The following is a 26,612-nucleotide window of genomic DNA, read 5'->3' as shown; positions in this document are numbered from 1 at the left end:
GGAGGGGGGGGGGGGGTATGCTGCTCATAGTCATGTGTTGCTCAGCATGTTGTGCACCATGTCGTTCACCGAAAATGGTCACTGAGAAGAAAAACAGAGAGCACGTACTGCTGCTAAGGTGAAAAAAGGTAACAGGAGCTACATCCTGCTCACGGCCTTGAAACGTCTCCAGGATCTTTGGTATCCAAACCACCAGATTTCATCAAAACCATCTGATAGGGTTTTAGATGTCCTGCTCACAAACACAGATCATTATTGTTTGGTTTTTAGGGTGAAATATAAATGTCAGATATTAAAAAGGTTAACGTAAGTGATTATTTGCCATCAGATCATGAATGTGAAGCCGTACGACCTTCGCCGGAGACTCTACATCATCATGAGAGGAGAGGAGGGGCTGGACTACGGCGGAATCGCCAGGTGAGAGCTGATTGAGACTGTTTTCCAATTATTTTAAGATGGACGGAGAATTACAGGGTTCTTTATTTAGAATGATGTGATTGCTGGAATAGTGAAGCCTGACTTCAAATATTTAAATTCAGGATTTGTTTTATTTGATTTTTTGCTTGTTTGTGAGTTAGATTTGTGTAAGCAGGAGTGAATTGCTCTAAATTTTCTAAATGTCCCTTGAATTGAATTTTCTCCCTCCATCCCTCTGTTGTACACCTCACTCCTCCCTACAATGTCTCACAGCATCTGTCCTCCTCCATCAGTCGTCCACCTGCCACATGTGGTCTTCTCTCTCTCTGTATATATACATTTATATATATATATATATATATATGTCATTATTTTTCTGTTGGCGGTGTTTGATTTCGTTTCTGTTTGGTTTTGCATTGTGTCTCTGTCTCCGGTGTCACGTCAGTGGTTTTACCCTATGGTAGGTGACATCATGCTGTTCTACCACAGGGTAGAACCACGGACGGGATGTTGGGAGGTGTCTGCGTCCGTCCGTCCGTCAGTCCATACCCCTCCCCCTCACCTCCTCCTCCTACATACTCCACGATGAAGGGACGGGGTGCTGGGAATTCTTGGTTGTGCTGCTGCAGCTGGTGGTGGTGGTGGTGGTGGTGGTGGTGGTTGTGGTGGTGGTGCTTCTGGTCGGCCCGCCCTCATTCTCTCTTACATGCGTCCTTCCAGTTTCACTGTTTGTGTCTTTTGGTTTACTCTGTTGTATCAATCCCAAAGGTTGTGTGTTCGCCTCCATGTTATTTATGTGTCAAATCATATTTGTAGGATGTGTGTAGAATTGTTTATGTATTTGATATTGTTAAGACTATCAGCAAAAACGCTTTGCTTTGTAACATATTTCTGTAAAATGCTTATTTCACACCGTTGCGCGGGAGTTGAAGTCGAATCTTGAATCTTAAAGGCAGCTGACGATTCGCTAGACTTTAACCTGGACAGACAGTGAGCTGGAATCTGTCCAAAGATGTCCAAAAATCTCCAAAGCTCCTTTATTAACTCGTCTAAACCGAAAACAAAATAAATAAATGACAAGTGAACTTAAGTGCTGGAACACTTTCTTGGCTGAGAATTCCCTGAAAGTGTCATTTGTCAAAACCCGGGCAAGAAATCAAATAAGCGTAATTCATGGATCATTCACACAGTTTTAGCCCCCAAAAAGTAATTCAGGATTAATTTAGATATATTAGATATAATAGAGATATATTAGATATAATTTAGATATATGTTTGTATGCAAGACTCATGTAATGATGATGTGAAAATGATGTGTCAAAGCAGCCTGGTGGCAGCTTTCATCTAAATCTGGAAATGTTGTCGCTCTGAACTCCAAATCTCAGTTTCATATTTTTTAGATTTGTCAGGCTGTCTGTTGATGCTTTTGTGGTTTTTTTCTTTGTTTCATTGCCGTATGTTGTAGCTGCTCATGTTCCTTCCTTGAAAGAATTGCTCAGTGCTGTTTTGTGTTGTTGCTGTATCACAACCTGTCTTTTGTTTTGCTGTCTGTTTTTGTTTTTTTTTTTGAGCCCACCTGCTGCATTGCCTGGTGACAAGGATGGCACGGAACACCTCCACATCCTCCAGCCAACTAAAAACAAAATGAGCGTCATCACATTTTTATTTGCAGCTCCACCCAGCGTTCGATGTCCATACCTGAACTGCTGCAGCTTCCTGTGGTCTTCCTCACTAACATCTCTGTCCCGTTGCCCTGCAGGGAGTGGTTCTTCCTGCTGTCCCACGAGGTCCTCAACCCCATGTACTGCCTGTTTGAATATGCTGGCAAGAACAACTACTGTCTCCAGATCAACCCAGCCTCCTCCATCAACCCCGACCACCTCACGTACTTCCGCTTCATCGGACGCTTCATCGCCATGGTGAGTTGTGACAAAATCAGATTTGGGCTTTGACATGTCGATCGGGACGCTGCAGAACTCACAAGCAGGTGATGTCAACGTGTGCTGACATTTAATTGAAGCGTGGATCCCCGCAGATAGAACATCACTCAAACAAACTCACAAAACATTTGCAGATGGTACAAGACAATGATGGCTAACACAGCAGATAAGGAAGTGAGACAACCCTACAGAGGCCACGAGGAAACATTCTTGAATTAACTAAACGATGACAGATATTTGCAGTTAGTACAAATGTCCGGCGATAGCAGGGGAACCACGGAAGTCTGATCACAGCAACACACAGATTTAGATGATCAGGATAAAGTTAATACTCTCAAAGAAAAAAACAAAAAACTTTCGACTGACTTTGAAAAGAACTTAATGCTCCACCTTCCTCACCAGCTAACCCGTGCTAACAGTCCCTGAAAAGGTCCTTGTTCTCACACGCAGAAACATTTCATACATAAACTATTTAAAAGAGCGCGGTGGAGCCCGGTTCAACATCTATTTAGTCACTCACTAAGATCATAGTTCAAGGTATTTAAAGGCCTGCCAACAAAAAGACTATTTAACAGCGTTTTTGCAACATGCAGCCAGTCATCCAACATGCTGGTGAGACTTCAGTCTCCTCGTTGTTTCAGCACATCTCATAACCTCAGACTGAGGAAACATTCTAGAAGATTAGAGCCGTAATCACTTGTCTGATTGAAGTGAATTGGTAAATATGCCGTGTGGAAAAAAAAGCCTGTCATAAATTCAAGTGAACTTGATAAACTGCTCTTCTTGCTTGAGGAGCTGCAACATGCAATTATGGAAAAATATTTATCGAGTGTGTTGCCAAGTAATTTGCAGCTGATCGAGTGATGTGTTATTTTGTAGATTTTCGATGTCGTAGCTGCAGTAAATAAAGAAAAGGAGCAAACTGTAAACCCAGCGGCGTCGAACCCAGCAGCCTCACTACTTTAGTTTGAACTCAGCAGGATGCAACTTCACACACTCAGTTAATGTGCCACAATAAAACACCAGTTCACATTTTCGTGTGTGTGTTTGTTTTGGTGTGTGCTAAATCATCAGCACGGATGCAAACGTAGGAGTTGTGAACCCTGAGTATCTGGAGGATGTTCATAAACTGTGTCCTGTGGGATCAGGTCCAGAAGGCTGTAGGACCAAGAACCAACACCCTCCACCCCTCCTTCTGTCAGCCACCCTGTCCCTCACCCACGCAATGACCTCACTGCCGCACCCATCCCACACCCACCGTCAGCTCCCTATCTTTAGTCCACAAAATCAACTTTTCTAACTTGACTGTTCTCTCAGCAGACTCAAACCCTCATCTGCCTCACTTTCTTTGCCTCTTTGACCTCTCGTCTCTGACCCTCAGTCTCCTTCCTCTCAGTCATTAAAGGCTCGTGTGTGTGTGCGTGCATGCGCTGTCGTGTGTCGCGTGTGTGAGAGACACAAAGTCAATTGGGAGACAGGAGGCTAGAACACACTGTGTCGGAGTCTGTCTGTGCGTCTGTGTTGTTCTTGGCTCATCACCTCTGTGGTTTCATGAACATTAAACAGCACTGTCTGGCTCGATTGACACACTTCTCTGAGAGAACACACACACACACACACACACAGGGAGGATTATGACTATTTATCACAATCATATGAGAGCGGCACCTCATAGAGCCGTTTCCATGTGAAAAAGGATAAGGTGGATGGTAATGATGCTAAGTTAGAAGCAGCAGCTCCAGCGTCAGTCACCAGTTGTTCCAGTCTCCAACAAACACGTCAGGCTGTCATCAATAAAAGCTCCCCTATTAAGTTTAATGACTGTTTAAGCAGTCTCAAAGCTTGATTGTGCATGGAGAAGTCTCCAGTGAATCACCAGTGAGCCACCGAGACAAAGAGATGTGTCATTTTTTCTGAACAAATTTGAACCACGTGTCACTAATTGCTGTATCGTAACCGTGTAAATCGGTCAGATTGCAGCGAAGGAGAAACAGTCTTCCTACCGCTGTGCTCGCTTTGGTTGGTATCAGCAGGTTCGGAGCTTATGAACTGTGTTTGTGTGTGTGTGTGTGTGTTTGGATGCAGACGAATGATGAATAGCTAACGCAACAAATCCTCCCTGCAGGCTTTGTACCACGGAAAGTTCATCGACACGGGCTTCACGCTGCCGTTCTACAAACGGATGCTGGACAAGAAACCCACTCTCAAAGACCTGGAGTCCATCGACCCAGAGTTCTATAACTCCATCATGTGGGTCAAGTAAGTATCGCAGGGCTGTGTGTGTGCAGGGCTGCGTGTGTGCGTGTGTGTGTGTGTGTGTGTGTGTGCGCCTTCTATGTAGAGGGAAAAGGAAAAGAGTATCACTCGACAAATCTAGGCTTCCTTCCTCTAAATGTTTGTTTCGAAATTATTTGTGATGAAAAATCTTAAGAAAAATCACCGTCAGATTTGTGTTAAACTACAGATTTTCCATCCACACAGAGAAATCAGGAACAGCCAAACAAAAACCTAGGGACCCCAAATGAAAGCAAGTCTTGAGTGACTCTGAAGTGAGGCTGCAGGAGCGTCTAACGCTGCTTGAGAGACTGCAGTTGAAATTATAATATCACCAAACAGTCTGAGCTTAGCAGCACATCACCAGAAAGATGCCACGTGCCAGACCTGGACCGCCATGCAGGTGTCGTGGTGTTAAACCAGCGCTACAACACATATTGACAGCACCCAGGTGAGATGCTGTTAAGAAAGAATGAACCTAAATAAAAAAATAATTAAATATCAGAATCTTTCTACATCATCTAAAGACTTTCCTATTGTTTTTGTTTTTTAACAGAATTATTTTTAATATTACACCAACAGGACATAAGGATTTAAATTCAACATTTCAAAACGGCAAATCAATTTTTTATTTTTCTGAAAAATCCCTCAATCAAGCCAACAGGAGAGAGCCGTAGAGGTGAATGTCTGAAGTGGAGAGACGTTTTTAATTCAACTTACTGAGGGGTTTTGGACAGCACGGCTAATGCTGCTACTATAATACGTGTGTGTGTGTGTGTGTGTGTCCAGAGAGAACAGCCTGGAGGAATGCGGCGTGGAGCTTTACTTCGCTCAGGACATGGAGATCCTCGGGAAGGTTTCCACCCACCAGCTGAAGGATGACGGAGAGAACGAGCTGGTGACCGAAGAAAACAAGGAAGAGTACATCAGGTGAGTAGACGCCAAACACCTTCGACATCAGTGATTGTTAGGAATACTTGTAACCATGGAAACACACTCTTCTTCCGCTCAGCCTGCTGACGGACTGGAGGTTCACCCGCGGTGTGGAGGAGCAAACCAAAGCTTTCCTGGACGGCTTCAATGAGGTGGTTCCTCTGGAGTGGCTTCGCTACTTTGACGAGAAGGAGCTGGAGGTGAGGAGTGGGGGCGGGGCCTTTATACTGTTTTCCTTATATAATTTTGTTTGTTTGTTTTTCCAGTATGGATAAACAGGAAACTAGCAGTGTTGTAAAAATGTTCTCTCCTAATTGATGCTGTGCCAGAGACAATGACTTCTGTCAGTCTGGACGAGTGACGAGACATTCTGTGCTGACCCCGTCCTGTCCCGCGCTGTCCTCCGCCCACTGACACACAATTCTTCTTCTGCTTTGCCTCCATCAGCTGATGCTGTGTGGGATGCAGGAGATCGATCTGGCTGACTGGCAGAAGAACACCATCTACCGACATTACACCAAGAACACCAAGCAGATCCACTGGTTCTGGCAGGTGAGAACACAGAGCCTGATGGGAAACGACACACACGTCATTGAGAAGTTCTGGGAATAACAGAGCAGCTCATGATGTGAAGCCGTCACAATACTGTATCCACCATAGTATCACGAGTAGAAGAGTAACGCTCCTAAAAAGGCAGGAATGGTGTGTCAGGATGTTGTCAGCTCTCGTCAGTGTGTGTGTGTTCAGTGTGTGATGGACTTGTGCTCCCGCAGGTGGTGAAGGAGATGGACAACGAGAAGAGAATCCGTCTGCTTCAGTTTGTAACAGGAACCTGTCGACTGCCTGTTGGAGGCTTTGCGGAGCTAATCGGTAACTCCTCGTCCTTCTATCCACCAGAGTATCTTAGGATGCAGCGTGACCCTTAGAAGACATCCTCTTTCATCTTACGTTTGTACGCTTTTAAAAATCCGGACATTCACATTCTGCTTTTATGCTCTCTTTCTGTCCTACCATCCAGGAAGTAACGGTCCCCAGAAATTCTGCATAGACAAGGTGGGGAAGGAGACTTGGCTTCCAAGAAGCCACACATGGTGAGCTAATTTTATCATCTGTTACCACGGTTACCGAGGTAAACATTATTATTGTGCATTATTCTGCTTTGAACATGAGTCTGTTTAGCTCGCACACAGAGGCTTGAACTGATTTGAGGGCTGGTGCAGTGTTATGTACGTGAGTGTCTAGTGGACGTTCATGACTCTCCCTGCACGTCATTTGATACGCATGATTGCGGTGCAGCTGAGTCGTCACACACTTGACACAAACAGGAACTGATCTGCTCAAGTGAAGCGAATATATTGTCAGAAGCTGCTGCTCTGTGACCAGGTGTTGTTGTCCTCCGCAGCTTCAATCGTCTGGACCTGCCGCCCTACAGAAGCCTGGAGCAGCTACGAGAGAAACTCCTGTTCGCCATCGAGGAGACGGAGGGATTCGGACAGGAGTGACACAGGAAGCGGACGCAGATTAGTTCATGAAACAGGATAGCTTTTGTTCTTATTGATTTTAATTTGTTAATCACGAGGCTGTTAAGTCACCTGTCATCAAACCCCTCAGCGGGGGAGGAGGGCGGGGGGGGGGGGGTTGTCGTGGTGTTAAAGTGAATCATGAGAGGAGGTGGGAGCTGTGAGGGGAGCGCCGTAGTGCTCCCATCAGTGCCATAGTGTGTATGCATATACGTAGTGTGTATGTTGATTTGGGTTTAAAAGAATGGCACATAAAGAGAATTCTATTAGACGACATTGGCCACACACACACACACATACACACACACACACACACACACACACACCCCGCCTCACAAAGTAGACAACAGGATAGGTTGAATAGCAGCAGTGACTCACAGCTAAGTGCAGATGCAGTATAACATATCTAGCAGAGACAAATATGTTTTTCACATTTAAAAGTGGCGAGAGGGAGACGCAGTGTGTGTGTGTGTGAGAGATTGAAAGGAGTGCATGTGTGTCTATATGAGAGATGGAGCGTTACTACAGAGGTTAAAGATGTGATTTTATTTTGTATTTCTTCCTGTTGATGGTAAAATGCTGCGTTTTTCTCCTGTACATAAGTAAAATAAATGACATTTCAATCTTGAGGAGTTTTAGTTGCTTCTTTTTGAACACACGAGCATAAAAGAAGAGGAGCATAAAAGAAGAAGTGAGGCATCAAAGATGAAGGCCAATGAAGAAGAAGATGGAGAGGAAGAGCTAAAGGAAAAGATTATTATATATATATATATATATATATATATATATATATATATACATACATATACACACGTGTGTATATATATATATATATATATATATATACATATACACACGTGTGTATATGTATATATATATATATATATATATATATATATATACATATACACACGTGTGTATATGTGTGTGTATATATATATATATATATATATATATATATATATATATATATAAAATGGAGCCAGCCGTCATCTACCGCTTTAAGAAGATAAAACCATGGGATTTTCACAATGCACATACTTTACTAACTGTGGGAATATATATATATATATATATATATATATATATATATATATATATATATATTCCCACAGTTAGTAAAGCGGTAGATGACGGCTGGCTCCATTTTTGACCAACGTTCATCAGTTTCCGGGACTCCAGGTGATTCGAGCTGCTCTTAAAACGCCATCATTGAAGTCAGTTTGACTCTTGGGGAGCCGTCACCCAGTTTGACCTCAAATCATTTTAAATACTTCAGTTTGCCGAAATGAAGCCAAGGTCCCATCACTGGATCTCAAATGAGTACAAGAGTTATAATCAGCTCGCCCTTTAGTAAACTAGAAAAATTAATACAAAAATACTGAATTGCGTGAATGCACCAGGAGGAATATACAGAATTAACAGAAAGCATTTTACTCCGAGTTAATTGCAACAGAGTTTAAAACCTGCCGTCTGAGGTTCACTTCTACATTTGAGTACGAGGGAATTCTATACATGGAACCGAAGTGACGCTCTGAACCGAAAGGAACAAAGACTCATCAGAGACCTGAGTCGCTGACGGATCGCGATGAGATTTCACGGTCAAATACCGCAGTTATGAACCGCAACGTTTTGTTTTTTTAATGTTACCGCAAATGTACAAAAATGCAAACAAAAAAGAAAACATGCTTTAATAAAAAGGCTGTTTTGGCTCCTGATAGATAAAAATGTGAGTCACAGGCGAGTGCTGGGACACATTTGTGTTATTTGAGTTAATCACCCGAAACTCCTGATGACAGTTGTGAGGGATTTGACACTTCTGGGTCGACGTCCTTTCTTTATTTTTACGCTTCAAATGAGTCTTTTTTTTTTTTAACCCTTTAAAAACAGACCGTCCTGCGCTCTAAAAGATCAAACTAAAAGTTTCCTGCCAATTCTAATGGCCCACTCAGCTCCACATTATTACATTTTAATAGGTGCATTTTTCTTTTTGCACCAGATATTTTGATCATTTCAGAAAAATGGCGTATTTGCAATACTGAGGAACGATTTCCTGCTTCTGCCCTGTGATTTGATTCTGTCATGAAACCCAGCAGCTGCTTGGACAGAAACACCTTGAAGATTTTACTTTTCTCTGGAGTCTAAATGAAAACATACATTTGTGAAGCAGAACTCTTACATTTCACGTCAAGTCCCAGTGAGCTTCTGTCTTCAGCAGCACAATCAGTGTGGACAAAAATATCTACATCTTGACCTCAAGATAATTGAAGATGGAGACTCAAGGAACATAGAAATTTGATATTTGGTTACCTTGAAACCATCAAGTGACCGTGCTCTGATTGTCCCAGTCACGCTGGAGGGTGAGGGGAGGTAGAACCGTTCTCCAGACGTGTGTGGTTTGGCCTGGAACGCCATCATATTTATATTCATGTTATAAACTCACTTTGTGTATTTCCACCGTCGGTCACAGAACATGAGGACGAGGAAGTGGTTCGTCGTTTTCATCCCACTTGTGACTGGAGTCACTTTACTTATGAAAAAGCACATTGTCAAAAACATGAGATGAATTTTATGTACAGTTTTGTCATCTTTGACAAAAGACGATTTGAACTTAAGATATTTGTCAGTGAAGGTTAGATATCACATACTTGTACTATTAAGAATTTAGATAAGTTTTAAGATTTATATGTACTCGTGATGCTGGTTGAACAGAGCCCATTGCAGCAGCTGAGACCAGTGTTAGGAAGGGTTGTCACTGCTGAGTGATCCAGGTGGCCCCATGAACATGGACACTGTCTGAGCAGCATCAGCTCAGTTTGTGTGATGACAGCAGCATGGAAATACCAGTTCCATTTAGGAATAGTGTCCTGTCAGCATAGACTGTTGCTTTCATGACTGCAGTGAAGCTACATTTCAGCATTGACCAGAGTTTAGCAGCAGGGCCAACACAGCTAGAGGGTTACTAGTCTGATAGAAGAGATCTCTATGGCAGATCTGACAGCTTCTGCAACCAAAGACTTCAGACTATTGTAAGTTACAGAAGATTCAAGTGTGAGCAAATGAGTGCAACCATTTTATTGGCAGAAATAGTTGAGTCAGACAGACAAGTTACTTCAGTAGCGGCCTTTGGGTGGTACTTTAGCAGGAGCTGCAGGCTCCCTGGTTTCAACAGCAACTGGAATGACTTCAGGGTCTGGGTAGTAGCTGGTCTCAGCAAACCTTTCCCTGGCACGACGGTAGCTGGAGTGATAGCTGGACAAGTAGATGGGCTCCAGGTCAGACACGTCACTGAGGATAGCCCCATCCTCACCACCAGGAGCTGTAACAGAGCCAGAAGAGCCACCCCCTACAGAACCAGAGGAGCTGCCCCCTACAGAACCACTAGCAGAGTTGTCATAGCCAAAGCCTCCAGCACCGCTAGCATAGCCACCATAGGCTCCAGCTGGGACAGCACCAGCATAGCCACCATATCCTCCAGCACCGCTAGCATAGCCGCCACCATATCCTCCCCTGAAGCCAGTAGAGCCTCCAGCTGGGAGGTAGGTACCAGGAGACGGCTGCCACCTGAAGCCAGGTCCAGCAGGATCAGAGCCATATTCTGGAGACAAAACCCAGTTAGACACCAGCACTCATGTAAAGATATTAATGGAGTAAACAGCTTCTGTGTTGTCTTACTTTTCCCAGTTGGGACACAGCTGATGCTTCCAACCAGGAGGCAAGAAATCCACAACAACCTGAAGACACATTTGTTTAGTCACAAGTACTTCAATCAACTAGGAGGACCATGTAGTATTACTTACATCATCCTGGCAGGCTCAAGTGTCTAACCAAAGGAAGAATCAGTAGATGTGTTCACCAGGAGCTCCTCTGTAGTGACTTCATGAACTCAAAGCTGCTTTTAAGTGATTCTCACTGCTGCTGGAGCTGATTGACCAGTAGTAACAGCTGTTGCTCCTCTGGATTAATTGATGTGCTCGTTAAGGGACAAACACCAAATCTTGAAGGCTTCCTGTCCAGCTGCAAGCAGGTAAAGAACCTCTGGGTTTCCAGCTGTTTCAAGGAGGCTCAGATCAGGGGATTACTGCCCCCTGGTGGGTCTTTGTCCACTTGACTACAATTTCCTGAACAAGATCTGCGGTCCCATGGCAGTTACTATTAAATCCTGCCCCAACTGTGTCCCATCCACTGTCACTGCTTCCTCTTGATTTGAATTGTGATCTTTCACAATCAAGTGTGACAGATATAGACACCCTTGAAACTCTGCACATTGTTTGTATGAATATTGGACCTGTTCTCTTCTGTGTCACTGAAATTGGACAGAATCTGTATTTTAGGTGATTACAACCGACATGTTGGTGATCCTTTAAGTCCCATGTCCCAGCAAATCATTACAACTAATTTAGTTCAACACGTCACTGACCCCTCACCACAAAAACCCTTCATCTTTTTTTATAAATAGATCAGATCTAAAGTCAAAGAAACATTCATTATTCAGACACAGATCTTTGATGTTCCCTCTGTCATGTCCTCGGCTCAAGACATTGACAAGTTACATGATAATTCCAGTAAATTTTATCCTGATCCTTATTTTGGGTTGAAATCATTGACAGGGATTTTATTATCAGATACTGATAGAGTATTGTCAGATACCGCTTGCAGCCTGACAGGAAGCCTTCAAGATTTGGTGTTTGTCCCTTAACGAGCACATCAATTAATCCAGAGGAGCAACAGCTGTTACTACTGATCAATCAGCTCCAGCAGCAGTGAGTATCACTTAAAAGCAGCTCTGAGTTCATGAAGTCACTACAGAGGAGCTCCTGGTGAACACATCTACTGATTCTTCCTTTGGTTAGACACTTGAGCCTGTCAGGATGATGTAAGTAATACTACATGGTCCTCCTAGTTGATTGAAGTACTTGTGACTAAACAAATGTGTCTTCAGGTTGTTGTGGATTTCTTGCCTCCTGGTTGGAAGCATCAGCTGTATCCCAACTGGGAAAAGTAAGACAACACAGAAGCTGTTTACTCCAGCAATATCTTTACATGAGTGCTGGTGTCTAACTAGGTTTTGTCTCCAGAATATGGCTCTGATCCTGCTGGACCCGGCTTCAGGTGGCAGCCATCTCCTGGTACCTACCTCCCAGCTGGAGGCTCTACTGGTTTCAGGGGAGGCTATGGTGGCGGCTATGCTAGCGGTGCTGGAGGATATGGTGGTTATGCTGGTGCTGTCCCAGCTGGAGGCTATGGTGGCTATGCTGGTGCTGCTGGAGGATATGGTGGCTATGCTGGTGCTGCTGGAGGATATGGTGGCTATGCTAGTGGTGCTGGAGGCTTTGGCTATGACAACTCTGCTAGTGGTTCTGTAGGGGGCAGCTCCTCTGGTTCTGTAGGGGGTGGCTCTTCTGGCTCTGTTACAGCTCCTGGTGGTGAGGACAGGGCTATCCTCAGTGACGTGTCTGACCTGGAGCCCATCTACTTGTCCAGCTATCACTCCAGCTACCGTCGTGCCAGGGAAAGGTTTGCTGAGACCAGCTACTACCCAGACCCTCCAGTCATTCCAGTTGCTGTTGAAACGAGGGAGCCTGCAGCTCCTGCTAAAGTACCACCCAAAGGCCGCTACTGAATCTTTATGGTAAGAAACAAAGTAAAGTAACTTTTTTTTTTTAACTTGCTCAACTGACTTGTCTTTGTCTTGCAGGTCTAATTTGGTACTGACAACTGCTGCTCTCAAAGTTACAATAAAAATTCAACTTGATGATGTAAGCATGTCTGGCTGCTGGAATTGTAGTCTCTACTGGCCCGTCATCCCAAACTACCGGAGGTTGACTTAAGATGAGCTGCATACAAAAGTCGTGGGGTGTGTGACCACACCTCTACTTTCAAGGGCTCTAGTTGTAATTTTTTTTATTTTAAATGCACAATTTATCATTGGTGCAAATGAATACTTTGGCTTCCTGGCATTTAGACCATCATTTCCACCTTTCTTCAAGGGAGGGTAGCTCATCAAACTGAGGATGGGCCACATGCTGTGCTTCTGGATCCAATATTGTCAGGATGCTAGGTGCCTTCAAATGGCCAGACTCCTTCCTACCACCTGTGGTTGAGGCCTGTTTTGGCTCAGCACAAAGGTCACCAGTCACAGCTAGGTGACTGGATGACCTCCATATGCTTCAATTCTGGTGGCAAGAAGCACCATTTTGGGAGTTGAAACTTCATGTGCAGGAGCATCAGTTCTTGCTGAACTCACTTGCCTCCATGGAAAGGTTTGCACCAACATGCTTGTCAGGGTAAAATTGTAACTATTGCAAAAGTTCCATAAACATAGGCTTACTATATATGGTCCCAGCAGTGGAAACCTGTGTTCTGCTTGAGGATTTAAAAATTGAGAACCCATAAAATTTTTGGGAGTGAATTATTCCTACACCCATGTTGCAACAGTGGGTGCATCTCTGAAGTATCAACCATTGGGATTCTGCTGAACTTTGTTTTGGGAGCTCTAGGCTCATGTTAGCCATGCTAGCTTAGCCTAAAGTAAGTCAGATAGCAGGCTCTGACTTTGCCTTTTTTTTTTTAACCTTCAGTGAGTTTTGTAAACTTGTTTCATCTAATCCCAACTGAGCTATGGGGAAAAAACATGAAAGAAACTCATGTCTGAAAAGGACTAATGATCAGTGTGCCGGCAGAAGTGCACAGGGAGCTTCGGCTCAAGTTTTGCCACTATCCCACAGGGCACCAGGAGAGCTGAGGGGCAGTCCCTTGCCACCACCATTTGAGGATCGTAAGGCTTTTCACCTTTGGGCACGCTGCTATGAGATCATTCAAGCAGCCGGATACAAGGACAGTGGTGTGGATCTGAGTAGTGTTAGTAACTGAGTTACCCACTAGACTACCCCCAGAACTGTTCATTGTGTGGGATAACCTCCCTCAGGAAACTCAGGACTCCTATATTAAAGCGAAGAAGCACTTGCGGACAGCTTTTGGCCAAAAGGATGTAATTTAATAATTTCAATCATTCCTGAATGGCTGTCATACACTGCCAAATGAAACAATGGAAGTGTATACTGTGGATGTTGGTCAAGGAAGCTTTCCCAGATTTTGAGCCTAATGCGTCAGAGTACATGAAATTGTCTAACTTCATTGCTGGCCTGGATCAAGAACTCCAAGGTTGCGTCCGAATTGCCAAGCGGCAACCTACGTCCTACTGCTACAACCTACCGCTACAGCCTACTTCTACAACCTAAACACAGCGGCACAATTCAGACACCCTAGAAGATTGGTGGTGAAGCACGACCTCTGCTGGCAGAGCACTGATACCGCAATTGCGTAGACAGCACCAACGAAAGCCCCACCTGCTGGTCTGACTGTTGTACTGCATTCCACTCTGAGCGCACCCTTAATTCATTCTCTATTATTAAACACATTAACGCACATGTAAAGGTGTGTTCACACACGTTGCGTTTGGTGTGAACACACCTTTAGTCATCAACGATGACTACAAATGTTGGTGTTGTGTAAGAATGGGAGACTGTTGGTGGCGCACACTTTGCTTGTGGGTCCACAAGTTTTTGGGGGACGAAGAAGTCCACGGTGCATTGTGGGCCATAGGTTGCTCCGAAGGATGCACCTGAACTGACCTACAATGTGGACGTGTTTAGGCTGGAATTTAGGTTGCGAAGTAGGTCGCAACTCGTGCCAGTTGTGGTTTCAGACAGCCTACGACCTACTCTGCGACCTACGATCCGACCTACTTGGCAATTCGAACGCAGCGCAAGTCAAGAGTCACGAGAGAGGAGTGAAAACTTTCTAGGCTTTCAAAGTTGCCTCCTAAGCTTATCGAGCTCACCAAGCGGCTAGATTAGTCATGCCAGCATCCTCAGCTAATGTCACTGTCAGAGGTGTTGGCACAAGGCAGTCTGTAAATTCTGTACATGAAAATGACACTGAGCTCATAAAAGCAGTCCAGAACCTCACTGCAACTGTTGAAGACTTAAGTTAAGATATGGATGAACTAGGATGAACAGAAACCAAAGCTGGATGAGCAAAGCAGTATGCACCACCATGACAGGCACATGCAGGGGCATTCACTAACATCTCCCTCACCTTTTGACAGAAGTTCAGATCAGTCCACACATGCACGGCGCACAGACTATGGTCATTCTCCATCCAGATATTCACAATCCCCCAAAAACTATCCTACATAGAGGATTCGCCACCATCAGGAATACCCCCACAGGGAACCTGACAGGTACCGTCAGTCTTACAGAGATGCCAACTACTCAGACCAGGATTCTAGCCCTTATGAGGAGAAGAGAGGGAGGCAACCCTTTCCCAACAGGCCCTACTATTACTCTCACCACCAAAGCCCAAGCCCATATGCCATACATGTTTCATTCAGGGAGTATGAGAACAAAGACCACACACAGCAATCCAAGGATTGGGATCAGTAGTATCCCACAAAGAGTGGATACAAAGACCAGGGCAGATTCCAGTGGGGAAACTGCCTTTAGCTGTTGATGTGCGGCACTCATCAGCTACTCCTCTGGACGCCCCAGATGTCCGCCATTCTGAAATAACAGAAATTGATGCCCCACATTCAGATATGTCAATTCCCCTAACTGAATATAACAACACTGAAACCACTGTAAGTAAAGACTTTACCTCTTATGTTAGCAGGATTGTTGTGGGCACTGATATGCACATCATGCTAAATACAGGATCCACCATTTTGTTTATCAGTGAGGGTACAAAAATGTTTATTCCTTCTCCAGCAAAAAGACCTATTAACAAGAAATTCATGATGTCACAAGCTGGCCAAAGTAGGGACACATTCGGGATGATCGACATCACTTTTAAGTTAGGGTCTCGAACTCTGCAACATGAAGCGCAAATCATCAGAAATGTAAGTCAGGGCTTTATCAACACCTCACAGTGTTGTTCTCAACATGGCAAGAGGGCTGTCCTATCTGAGTTATGATATCCTGCCCCTACTTCAGAAAAGTGAACTGGCACCTGTAAATTGTACAGCAAATAATGGAGAACAACATAGTTCCACCACACTGTAAAATTATCTATAAAGTTGCCTTGATTCCCCCTGTGATCAGTACAGGCCCACCAGGCAGCTACAATGGCTGTCTTGAACCCTAGCAACTAGAGAAGGGTACTGTCTACTGCTGAAAATGGCTGTACTGTTGCTCATATCATTAATCCTACACATGGCAGGTATGCAGATAGGACAGTTCACTCCTGTACCTGACACTGATTGTTGAGGATTCAGCCCCAGTATGTAATGTGTCCACCTACCCAGTATCGCCACCCAGTTTGCCAACTAATGTCATGCGGCCAACCAAACTGCCTTTTGATGTCATAACCTACTCTTGTCTTACCAGGATGTGTTGAGTAAAACAAGCACATACTTTGTGTAGATTTCATGTTTGACAATATCAGTGTCACCAACAATGCATCTCCCAGTTAGGAACTATGTGTATCGCTCTTCCCCCAAAATGCAAACACTGATTGAGTCACATGTGAAGGGGATGTTGAAAAAAGGAACAGTGGAAATTAGTCACAGCCCCTGGGCAGCACCGGTTGTGATGTTCAGAAAAAACAGATGGCACATGGCACTTCTGTTTTGATCACAGAGGCTTGAATGCAGTGACTGTAAAGAATGCACCACCAGCTGGCTGGACCTCCAAAAGGGGATCCCAACAGAGTGTACCATCTCCCCCATCTTGTTCATTATGGGAATGAACCTAATGTTCTCCGCAGCAGAGGGCATAACCCAGGGCCCTAGATTGGAATCCAGTGTTGTGCAGCCAGTGCTGCGAGCGTTCATGGATGACATCACAGTAACAACTGTGACGCACGTCCAAGCAAGATGGGTGCTGGAAACATTGGGCAGCGTCGCCTTCTGGGCAGGGATGTTGTTCAAAGCCAGAAAGTCCAGAAGCATGGTCATTAAGAAGGGCAGAGTCACCAGCAAATTCAGCCTTGAAGTCCAGGGTGAGGTCATTCCATCCATCAAAGGCAACCCAATAAAATGCCAGGGAAAGTGGTTTAATGCGTCACTGACGAACGGTGCCAATGTTGCTGAGGCGGTGAAGCAGACCGAGGAATGGCTGAAGAAGATTGATAAGTCTTTACTCCCGAGCAAGTTCAAGACCTGGCTGTATCAGCACGGCCTCTTGCCCAGGCTCCTTTGGCTATTCACGTTCTATGAATTTCCCATGACTGCCATCAAGGTCAGTGAGAGGAGGACCAACAAGCACCTGCGGAGGTGGCTGGGCATTCCCCCAAGCTTCTCATCAATGGGCCTTTACATCTGGTCTGGTCACCTGCAACTTCCCCTGTCATCAGTAGTTGAGGAGTACAAGGTGGCAAAATGTAGAGTTGTCCTTAGTCTGAGGGATTCCAACGATGACCTCATCAGACAAGCTGGCATGACAACCAGGTCTGGATGCAAGTGGGCTGCTAATGCAGCTGTGGAACAGGCAGTCAGTTCCCTGAAGTTGCGGGACATAGTAGGCAACCAGTGCATCCATCGGCAAGGCCTTGGCTCTGCACAATTTCAAACCTGGAGAGGTGCAAACACAAGAACCAGGCGAGGCATGGTGCAGGCGGAAGTGAGGAGCAGGGAGGAGGAGAAACGAGTAGCCAGAGCGGTGCAGCAAGGTTCCCAGGGAGCCTGGACAAAATGGGATTTGCCCAGGCGCAAAGTCACATGGAGGGATCTGTGGCGCCTGGAGCCCTATCGCATCTCCTTCCTCTTACGGTCTGTTTATGACACCCTCCCCTCTCCCGTACATCTGCACACATGGGGGCGAAGAGAGGACCCGTATTGTAAGCTGTGTGGCCGGAGGGGGACCTTGGCCCATATACTGTCTAGGTGCAAAACATCTTTAACCCAGGGGCAGTATAAGTGGCGCCACGACAAAGTACTCCTCTCATTGGCCGACACCATAGAGCGGGAAAGGGTCAAGAAGAGACCAGCCCACACAACCGCACAGAGAGCCATCACCTTCCTTAAGGAAGGAGTTAGGCCCGTGCAAACTTCCAAAAGGAGAAGACCAAGCATTCTTCACGCCGCAAACTCCTGGGAGATGAGGGTGGATCTTGGGAGGAGGCTACAGTTTCCTGAGGTGGTGCAAACAACCCTCCGACCTGACATAGTGCTGTGGTCAACCAAGGACCAGAAGATAATCCTGGTCGAACTGACAGTGCCATGGGAGGATGGCTGCAAGGAGGCCCATGAAAGGAAGGCTGTAAAGTATCAACAGCTGGCCCAAGATTGCCGAGGCAGAGGCTGGCAGGCGTGGGTCTTCCCGGTGGAGAAAGGGTGCAGGGGCTTTCCAGCAAGGTCTGCATGGAGTTTCCTTTCTGCCATAGGGATGGATGAGCAGAGTAAGAAGCAAGCAGCTCGCCGGATGGGGGAGGAGGCGGAACGAGCCTCATGCTGGATTTGGAGCAAGAGAGAGGAGGAATGCTGGAGGCCAGGGGCAGATGGGCAGTGAGCTGGCCACTCGCTGTGGGCCCACCAACTGGACGGTGTTGTGGTTGAGGGCTGAAACACCCAGTGAAGGTTGGATACCACCTGATGACATCTGCTCCTGGCCTAAAGCTACAGCTACCTGCTAAGGTAGCTGAGGAAAGCACCCTTATGTGTATTCATCAAGTCACGCCCTCTACTCAGAGGCAGTGTTCAGCACAATGGATCTGCCATCAGGATGCTTGCCACCCGTCCCTTGAAATACGGAATTGTTACATAATTGGGAATTAAAAGTTGCGTTCCGTATTGGTTCAATAGCCATGAACTAACAATAATGAACAAAATAAAGGACAGGAAATATTAAAGACAGCAAAATATGTTATCTGCCTGCCCTGCTCTGCACAGCCCAGCCCCTTTGCGCTCCACTTCCTGGTCACAGTTCGTTGCCCTCCATTATTGTTAGTTCAGTGCTCACGTACACTATATTGCCAAAAGTATTCACTCACCTGCCTTGACTCACATATGAGCTTTAGTGACATCCCATTCCTAATCAATATGACATGGGTCCACCCTTTGCAGCTAGAACAGCTTCAACTCTTCTGGGAAGGCTGTCCACAAGGTTTAGGAGTGTGTTTATGGGGATTTTTGACCATTCTTCCAGAAGCGCATTTGTGAGGTCACACACTAATGTTGGCCGAGAAGGCCTGACTCTCAGTCTCTGCTCTCAGTCATCCCAGAGGTGTTCTATCGGGTTGAGGTCAGGACTCTGTGCAGGCCAGTCAAGTTCATCCACACCAGACTCTGCCATCCATGTCTTTATGGACCTTGCTTTTTGCACTGGTGCACAGTCATGTTGGAAGAGGAAGGGGCCAGCTCCAAACTGTTCCCACAAATTTGGGAGCATGGAATAGTCCAAAATGTCTTGGTATGCTGAAGCATTCAGAGTTCCTTTCACTGGAACTCAGGGGCCAAGCCCAGCTCCTGAAAAACAACCCCACACCATAATCCCCCCTCCACCAAATTTAACACTTGGCACAATGCAGTCAGACAAGTACCGTTCTCCTGGCAACCGCCAAACCCAGACTCCTCCATCAGATTGCCAGATGGAGAAGCATGATTTGTCACTCCAGAGAATGCGCCTCCACTACTCTAGAGTCCAGTGGCCGTGTGCTTTACACCACTGCACCCGATGCTTTGCATTGCACCTGGTGATGTATGGCTTGGATGCAGCCGCTCCACCATGGAAACCCATTCCATGAAGCTCTCTGCGCACTGTTGTTGAGCTAGTCTGAAGGCCACATGAAGTTTGGAGGTCTGTAGTGATTGACTCTGCAGAAAGTTGGCGACCTCTTCGCACTATGCACTTCAGCATCCGCTGACCCCGCTCTGTCAGTTTAGGTGGCCTACCACTTCGTGGCTGAGTTGCTGTTGTTCCCAAACACTTCCATTTCCTTGTAATACAGCTGACAGTTGACTGTGGAATATTTAGGAGTGAGGAAATGTCACGACTGGATTTGCTGCACAGGTGGCATCCTATCACAGTTCCACGCTGGAATTCACTGAGCTCCTGAGAGCCACCCATCCTTTCACAAATGTTTGTAAAGACAGTCTGCATGCCTAGGTGCTTCATTTATATATCTGTGGCCATGGAAGTGAATGGAACACCTGATTCCGATCATTTGGATGGGTGAGCAAATACTTTTGGCAAAGTAGTGTATGTACGCGGGTGTGTGTGAGACAGACGTGGATGGGACAATTGTGAAATACGGAACATATAACTTTTAATTCCCAATTATGTAACAATTCTGTATTTCAAGGGACGGGTGGCAAGCATATGGCAACACAGGATAATGCAGTACATTTTCAGTTATAACATAATTAATCAAAAAGAAGTGATGTAAAATACAGCATTAAGTTAAGTTCATGAAACATTCTGGGCGGTTTGAGTGATCTCAGGGAGCTGAGTGTGCTTTCAGTCGTTAGAGGCATAGTTCGCCCCCCAAAAAAACAACAACTCACCCTCATGCCAGTTAAATGTTACTCAGTTGTTGTTTTTTCGACCACAAAAAAACACTGCTGTACCTCCACAGGCTCAGGCACTGCAGTAAAATCTCAAACAATGGAAGCAAATGGTGACCAATTTTCAGAAGAAAGAAAAATAGAACAAGCAACCAGAGGAGGGTCCTTGCACCCATCAGGGGATACAGTGGTTCAGGGGAGGGGGAGGTGGTGAAACCATCAACAATTGAGTTTTGCACAAAGAAGCAGACTAAAAGTGGTTTGGTTTCGAAGATGCACAATTTTATACGAGCACAATTATTGGCCAACTCTCTTGATATAAAGGGTAAATGGAAGTTGGAAGCATACATTATCATTGAATATGAGGAGTGGATGAAGATTTGTGAAAATTGCCATTAAACTACAAATAGCCCCATGTGGAAGGAATTCGGATGGAAAGTTTTTTTTTAGGACTCCCACTATCACAGGCAATTTTGATAAAAGTAATTCAAACCTGTGCTGGAGAAACTGTGATGGTGGAGGAGACCACACACACATTTGTTGGGATTGCCCCATTCTAAAGCCTTTCTGGCAGAGGGTTGTGGGAGAAATCCAAACAGCACTAAAATGTGACTTACAACCGGGAATGGTTCAAAGTTTAATGGGGGTCTCTGCAATGAGTTTGTGACGTTGATACGAATTCTACTGTTAGTGGCTAGAAAAAAGATGAGGAAAGAATGGCTTCAAGCTCAACCTCCTCCACTTGTACAATGGCAAGAGGGTCTGAAAAGAATCTACGATATGGAAAAAATTTCAGCTCAACTACACCTGAAAAACGAACAGTTCAGCAAATTCTGGGCCCCTGATTATTTTGGCTGGAGCATGTGATTTCTAGTTAGAATAATACAACTCTCCACATATTGTCTTATTCATTCCTTTATTTATTTTATTTATTATTGCTATTTTTTTCTATGTGAATATTTGTTGTAATTGTAGAATGTCTTTTTTTGTATATATATTTATATATTTTCTTTGTGGAATGTACAGACTGATTGATTTCTGTGTGAGTACGACCGAGCTGTGCTGACGAGATGCCGCTTGTTTGTAAAACGTTCTGTTTTACTCCTGCAAAACCAAAATGTGTATTGACTTTACCAACTATCTACTAAAAAAGTTTAAAAAAAAAAAAGAAGAACAATGTGTTCACTGTGCGGTCCAAAAGTCAGTTCACACATCCACCAGGTGGCGCTACAGAATACGCACCGACCATACATTATGTTGCTGAAAAGTGGTTGAAAATTACTCAATAACACAACAAAATAAAGACACAAACTTTAAATTGTAACTGATTTATTGGTAGGTATTTACACTTGAGACTATTACATCGGTATGGTACATTGTATACTGTATCTTAAAAGGAAGTCTAAAATATTTTGCATATGACCGTTTTTTTTTCCCTCAGCAGCCTGTGATTCTCTTGTGATTTTGTTTTTTTTTCAGTTTAATGATTGTGTTAAACACAAGCTGCCACAGGTATAACCTTTGGTTCAAAAACCCCTTCTTTGAAGCTTTGCTTTGCATAGACAAGATATAGCAACAGTTCCAGAACAAATGAGAACGGATGCTTCAAAAAAAAAAAAGGAAAGTCGTGTGGATGAGGACATGTACATTCACAAGTATAAAGGGGTTTGAAAACGAGTGCATCGAGTTCAGAGATGGACGGCCGAGCTTGGAGGAGTTCAGACAATCAAACCTGCACAGCGGGCTGGAGAAACATGAGGAACATGACAAGTGTTAGAAAAGTGGGGTTTGCATCAAATAACTCAAATTTAACTCCAACCTCTCAGGTACGTCTGATGTTTTAAGGAAATAAAGGTCTTCTTCTCGTTTAACGCAGCGAGTCATGACTCATAGCTTTAAGAAAAAAGCTGTTTTTTTTTTTTTTAATTATTCCAGGAGCTATTTGAACTCTCCAAAATAAGAGTTCAACACAAGGACATCCAAAATAAAAGTGAGTTCCTTATCTGAGGACAGAAAGTGGTATCTTGTGATTTAAAGGTGGAGCACCAAGCGATTCCTCTGGGTTCCTAGCTACATTTAGGCGTAGTTGCGCAAATCAACTTGTCAGGTAAAATAAAGATGAAGCCTTTTCTATGACATTTAAAATCATTTAATCAATGCTTGATAGGCCTGATAAAGGAGACCAACAGGGAACAGAAACACATCCTGAAGTGGCCTCAGTATCTCCTGGAAGAGGGAGAAACGCATGAAGATCAAACAGAATGTATGGTAACCTCACAATTCTCCACCATGACAACACAGGATAATGCAGTACATTTTCAGTTACAATGAATCAAAACGACGTGGTGTAAAATACAGAATTAAGTTAAGTTTTTGAAAACATTCTGAGTGCTTTGAGATACCAGGAGTCACTTCATTCATTTCCCATCATCTTTTTCAGTTTATTTATTTTCAGAAGCTAGAATTATTTACCGGTGTTGACTTCATCACTTGAAGGGGTTTAAAAGTTGTTTCACAGCAAGCTCAGCATTCATTAGCTAACAGATGATTTTTGATGCGTTTTAGTAAATTGTAGTCATTTCCTGTATCACAGTATAGTTTTATTTTCAAATTCAAGACAATAGAAACATTTTATGTCGTTAAAAAAAAAATTGTGTGGTGCACTCTATGGTCCCATGATCATCCTCCATCTTGAATGAAAGGTCTGCTCCTCAGAGATTCAAGACACTCGGATGAGTTATGGCAGAAACACAGAGTTCTTGAGCCTCGGTCCCAGAATTATGTTTTTTTTTCCAGTATTGTCTTGCTGTTGTTGTCTCTTTGTCTTTGCGTTGCTCCTGGTGGGTCAGTTGTGGTCCGTGCGTCCGTTGTTGGATGGGTCTTGACATGGAGATGTGCTGTAGTACAGGAAGATAAAGAGTTTAGCTTTACAGTGAGTGTTTGACTTATTACTGATAATCAATAACAAGATATTTGAAAGAATATAAGAACCTTTTGGACTGATGCTGGTGTCGAGGACTGGGAGGCGGTGCTTGGTGGTCCGGCAGCATCCCGAATTGAAGGCTCAGTTGAGGGTCGTTGAACCGCGGCAGCTGCTGAGCTGATGGGCATCACAAGAGCTTGCGGTTCACGATCTCCCACACCATCCGTCTCCTGAAGTATGGGATGTTGTCCTGGGAGAAGGTGATCGGCCTGTCTCTTGTGATGTACTCCGCGTACTTGCAGGTAAACATCCCACAGTCCTTGTCGTTGTTCTGCTGTGGGATTTTGCTGCTCCTCTTCCACTGCAGAGACCAGCCTGAGGTGTCCAACTTTGACCCTCTTCTGCTCAGGTGTTCCTGCTGCAGGTAATTAAATAAAGGTTTATGCACCTTTTCTCTTCCTCCCATGGAATCCAGGTGGGCAATGATTTTTGTTCTGAAGTCCACCACTGAAAGACACCAATGGTTGCCCAGATGAATGGGGACCAGAAGGATGTCCTTTGAAAAAATGTCCACCTTTCTGGTCCAGCGGCGAACTGAAGCATATCCACCCTGAATGAGCTGTGGATAAAAGAAGGTGCTGAATGCATACACGGATGGCAGGCTGGCGTCCTTGCTGCGCTCCATCAGCATATTCATGTAGAAGTTGATGATGTCATCATTCAGCCACTTTTGATGTCTGAGGGTCTTCAGATCTCTCCCAGTCAGCTGAAAACCAAAGCCCTCGCTGAGGACATCGTCAGGACGTCCTTGTAGTGCCTGGTCCACCTCGGCCTCCATGGAATTTGTGAGCTCTGGAAATTCTGTGTTGAGCTCCTCGTCATCCTGGGTCAAGTCGATGACCTCTGCCTTGTTTTCCTCACGGCGGACGGTAAACACAGACTCCACTGGCCTGGGAACACTGGTGTTAAGCTTCCTGAAACACAAATGAGAGCACATAGGGAGCATGAATTTGACGAAAATGACAGACAACAGTGCCAAGAAATAAAATGTGTAACTGAAGCAAACTAGGATGAATGATTAAGGGCTAAATTCTCCATTGCATATTAAAGGCTAAAAATATGGCAATGTCCTGGACATGGTACTGACTCGGTGTGAGCTGAAGCAGCAGCAGGATGCCAGGACCCTGGATTGTTGGGCTTTGCTGGCAGAGGAAGGATTTCAACCTGCAAAGACAGACACATCGACATTGTTGGCCAGTTGATACCAAAGATTCCCAATGAGGCAAAGAGTCGCAGGGAAAGTTACAGCAGAGCCAAAACTGTCCCTTCTCACCTTCGCGCGCTTCTTTGGTGGTTCTGGCTCACAGCTGGAGGCTTCGCGTGGCCTCTTTGTGCCGCGATTAAAGGACAGGAGGAAGGAGGAGACGGTCACAGTCGGGGCATCGTTGCTACGGGACTCCTTCAGAGGTGAGTCCTGCAGCATTTGCTCTGGAAACAGAGATGCAAGGTTACTTAGTTACTGTAAAATAACAACAACCAAATAACAACTACAACAACCACTATCAGAAGAGGTCCACCAGATACTGAGAGCCACAATGAAAGCATTTCTCAGGATCAAACAGTGAGGTTTTGCTACGTGAACTCACCATAAACCACCCGAGGACGTTTGGCGGGCGTCTCAGGAGACTCCTCCCTCTTGCGCTTCCGAGATGTTGGGTCACAACCCTGGGACTCCATCGGAAGGTTGTTTTTTGTTTCAGTCCTTTTGCAAAGCAGCACTCAGAGTTCAGCGTTCCTGATTGTTAACATCAATACGGGTCTCTGTTTGCTGATACACAGATTAGTCAACACGCAAGATGGCAGCCAGGATAGAGATGACAGAAGATGACTCTGAGATGACAGAAGATGACAGAAGATGACTCTGAGATTGCAGAAGATGACAGATGATGACTCTGAGATCAGTGATCTCAGGGAGCTGAGTGTGCTTTCAGTCGTTAGAGGCATAGTTCGCCAAAAAAAACAACAACTCACCCTCATGCCAGTTAAATGTTACTCAGTTGTTGTTTTTTCGACCACAAAAAAACACTGCTGGACCTCCACAAGCTCAGGCACTGCAGTAAAATCCCAAACAATGGAAGCAAATGGTGACCAATTTTCAGAAGAAAGAAAAATAGAACAAGCAACCAGAGGAGGGTCCTTGCACCCATCAGGGGACACAGTGGTTCAGGGGAGGGGGAGGTGGTGAAACAATCAACAATTGAGTTTTGCATAAAGAAGCAGACTCATGTGTTCACGATGCCGTCCAAAAGTCAGTTCACACATCCACCAGGTGGCGCTACAGAACACGCACGGCCATACATTATGTTGCCGAACAGTGGTTGAAAATTACTCAATAACACAACAAAATAAAGACACAAGCCTTAAATTGTAACTGATTTATTGGTAGATATTTACACTTGAGACTATTACATCGCTATGGTACATTGTATACTGTATCTTAAAAGGAAGTCTAAAATATTTTGCATAGGACCGTTTTTTTAAATTTTCAGTTTCATGATTGTGTTGGAAAGGCAGGATAGACGCTAAACAAGTACAAACCGCGCTCTCACCCGGAGATTTGGAGCATCTTCAACAACATCTTGGGACTCAGCAATTCCTTCCTGTCTGTCACAGACAGGCTGCCTGTATCCTGATGGCCCATCAGGAGCCAGGCGACTCTACCCCTGAGCCATGCCGTCCACAATGGCAGTCATATGGACTGAAGTGGAGCAGAGAGCATTTGAAAGCCTCCGCCATGCTCTGTGTAACAGACCCATCCTCTCCTACTCAGAGTTCTCATGTGTTTTTCTGCGATTCACTGATGCATCTGACACAGCCATTGGATGTGTTTTGTCACAGATGGACATTCAAAACAGGGAAAATGTCATTCCATATGGCAGACAGATTTTGACAAAAACAGAGACCGGTTGGCCGACATATGACAGAGAACTGTGGGCCATCCGTCACTTTTGCCAATATCTGACAGGTCACCCCTTTGACACCATCTCAGACCACAAACCCCTTCTCTCCCTGAGGAAGATGGCTCTGGGTTGTGATCCTACAGGT

General features: G+C 44.8%; 4 protein-coding genes across 8 annotated transcripts in view; 2 read left to right on the top strand and 2 right to left on the bottom strand.

The window, feature by feature from the left end:
* wwp2 (WW domain containing E3 ubiquitin protein ligase 2) overlaps positions 1-7,715 on the top strand; it is a 48,824-nt gene extending 41,109 nt beyond the window's left edge. For all 5 annotated transcript variants that reach the window (XM_086208622.1, XM_086208623.1, XM_086208624.1 and 2 more), the window contains 9 exons: positions 329-417; positions 2,176-2,335; positions 4,482-4,615; positions 5,420-5,560; positions 5,643-5,763; positions 6,011-6,115; positions 6,337-6,433; positions 6,582-6,654; positions 6,966-7,715. In XM_086208622.1, the coding sequence (XP_086064748.1) occupies positions 329-417; positions 2,176-2,335; positions 4,482-4,615; positions 5,420-5,560; positions 5,643-5,763; positions 6,011-6,115; positions 6,337-6,433; positions 6,582-6,654; positions 6,966-7,065 (1,020 nt within the window). In that variant the 3' untranslated portion in view covers positions 7,066-7,715. The remainder of the gene's footprint in view (positions 1-328; positions 418-2,175; positions 2,336-4,481; positions 4,616-5,419; positions 5,561-5,642; positions 5,764-6,010; positions 6,116-6,336; positions 6,434-6,581; positions 6,655-6,965) is intronic.
* A 2,428-nt stretch (positions 7,716-10,143) lies between these two features.
* LOC147258673 (uncharacterized) lies at positions 10,144-11,004 on the bottom strand. Its single transcript, XM_086207760.1, has 3 exons — positions 10,884-11,004; positions 10,759-10,817; positions 10,144-10,681 (listed from the first exon to the last, which is right to left on the bottom strand). Exons 1-3 carry the CDS (start codon positions 10,886-10,888, stop codon positions 10,197-10,199), a joined length of 549 nt encoding a protein of 182 aa, XP_086063886.1. The 5' UTR covers positions 10,889-11,004; the 3' UTR covers positions 10,144-10,196.
* Positions 11,005-11,825: 821 nt separating this feature from the next.
* LOC147258672 (uncharacterized) lies at positions 11,826-12,846 on the top strand. Its single transcript, XM_086207759.1, has 4 exons — positions 11,826-11,959; positions 12,026-12,084; positions 12,162-12,715; positions 12,782-12,846. The coding sequence occupies exons 1-3, from the start codon at positions 11,955-11,957 to the stop codon at positions 12,704-12,706; spliced, it is 609 nt and encodes a 202-aa protein (XP_086063885.1). The 5' UTR covers positions 11,826-11,954; the 3' UTR covers positions 12,707-12,715; positions 12,782-12,846.
* Positions 12,847-23,064: 10,218 nt separating this feature from the next.
* Positions 23,065-25,294, bottom strand: LOC147258671 (sentrin-specific protease 1-like). Its single transcript, XM_086207758.1, has 5 exons — positions 25,154-25,294; positions 24,841-24,995; positions 24,655-24,731; positions 23,576-24,481; positions 23,065-23,481 (listed from the first exon to the last, which is right to left on the bottom strand). Exons 1-4 carry the CDS (start codon positions 25,242-25,244, stop codon positions 23,695-23,697), a joined length of 1,110 nt encoding a protein of 369 aa, XP_086063884.1. The 5' UTR covers positions 25,245-25,294; the 3' UTR covers positions 23,065-23,481; positions 23,576-23,694.
* Positions 25,295-26,612: the final 1,318 nt, after the last annotated feature.

Source organism: Aulostomus chinensis, chromosome 7 (assembly GCF_037954235.1).
Source record: "Aulostomus chinensis isolate RoL2024-O1b breed Wild chromosome 7, RoL_Achi_v1.0, whole genome shotgun sequence".
Lineage (NCBI taxonomy): Eukaryota > Metazoa > Chordata > Actinopteri > Syngnathiformes > Aulostomidae > Aulostomus > Aulostomus chinensis.
Note: the sequence above shows the minus strand (reverse complement) of the source record. Positions and strands in the feature narration are given on the sequence as shown.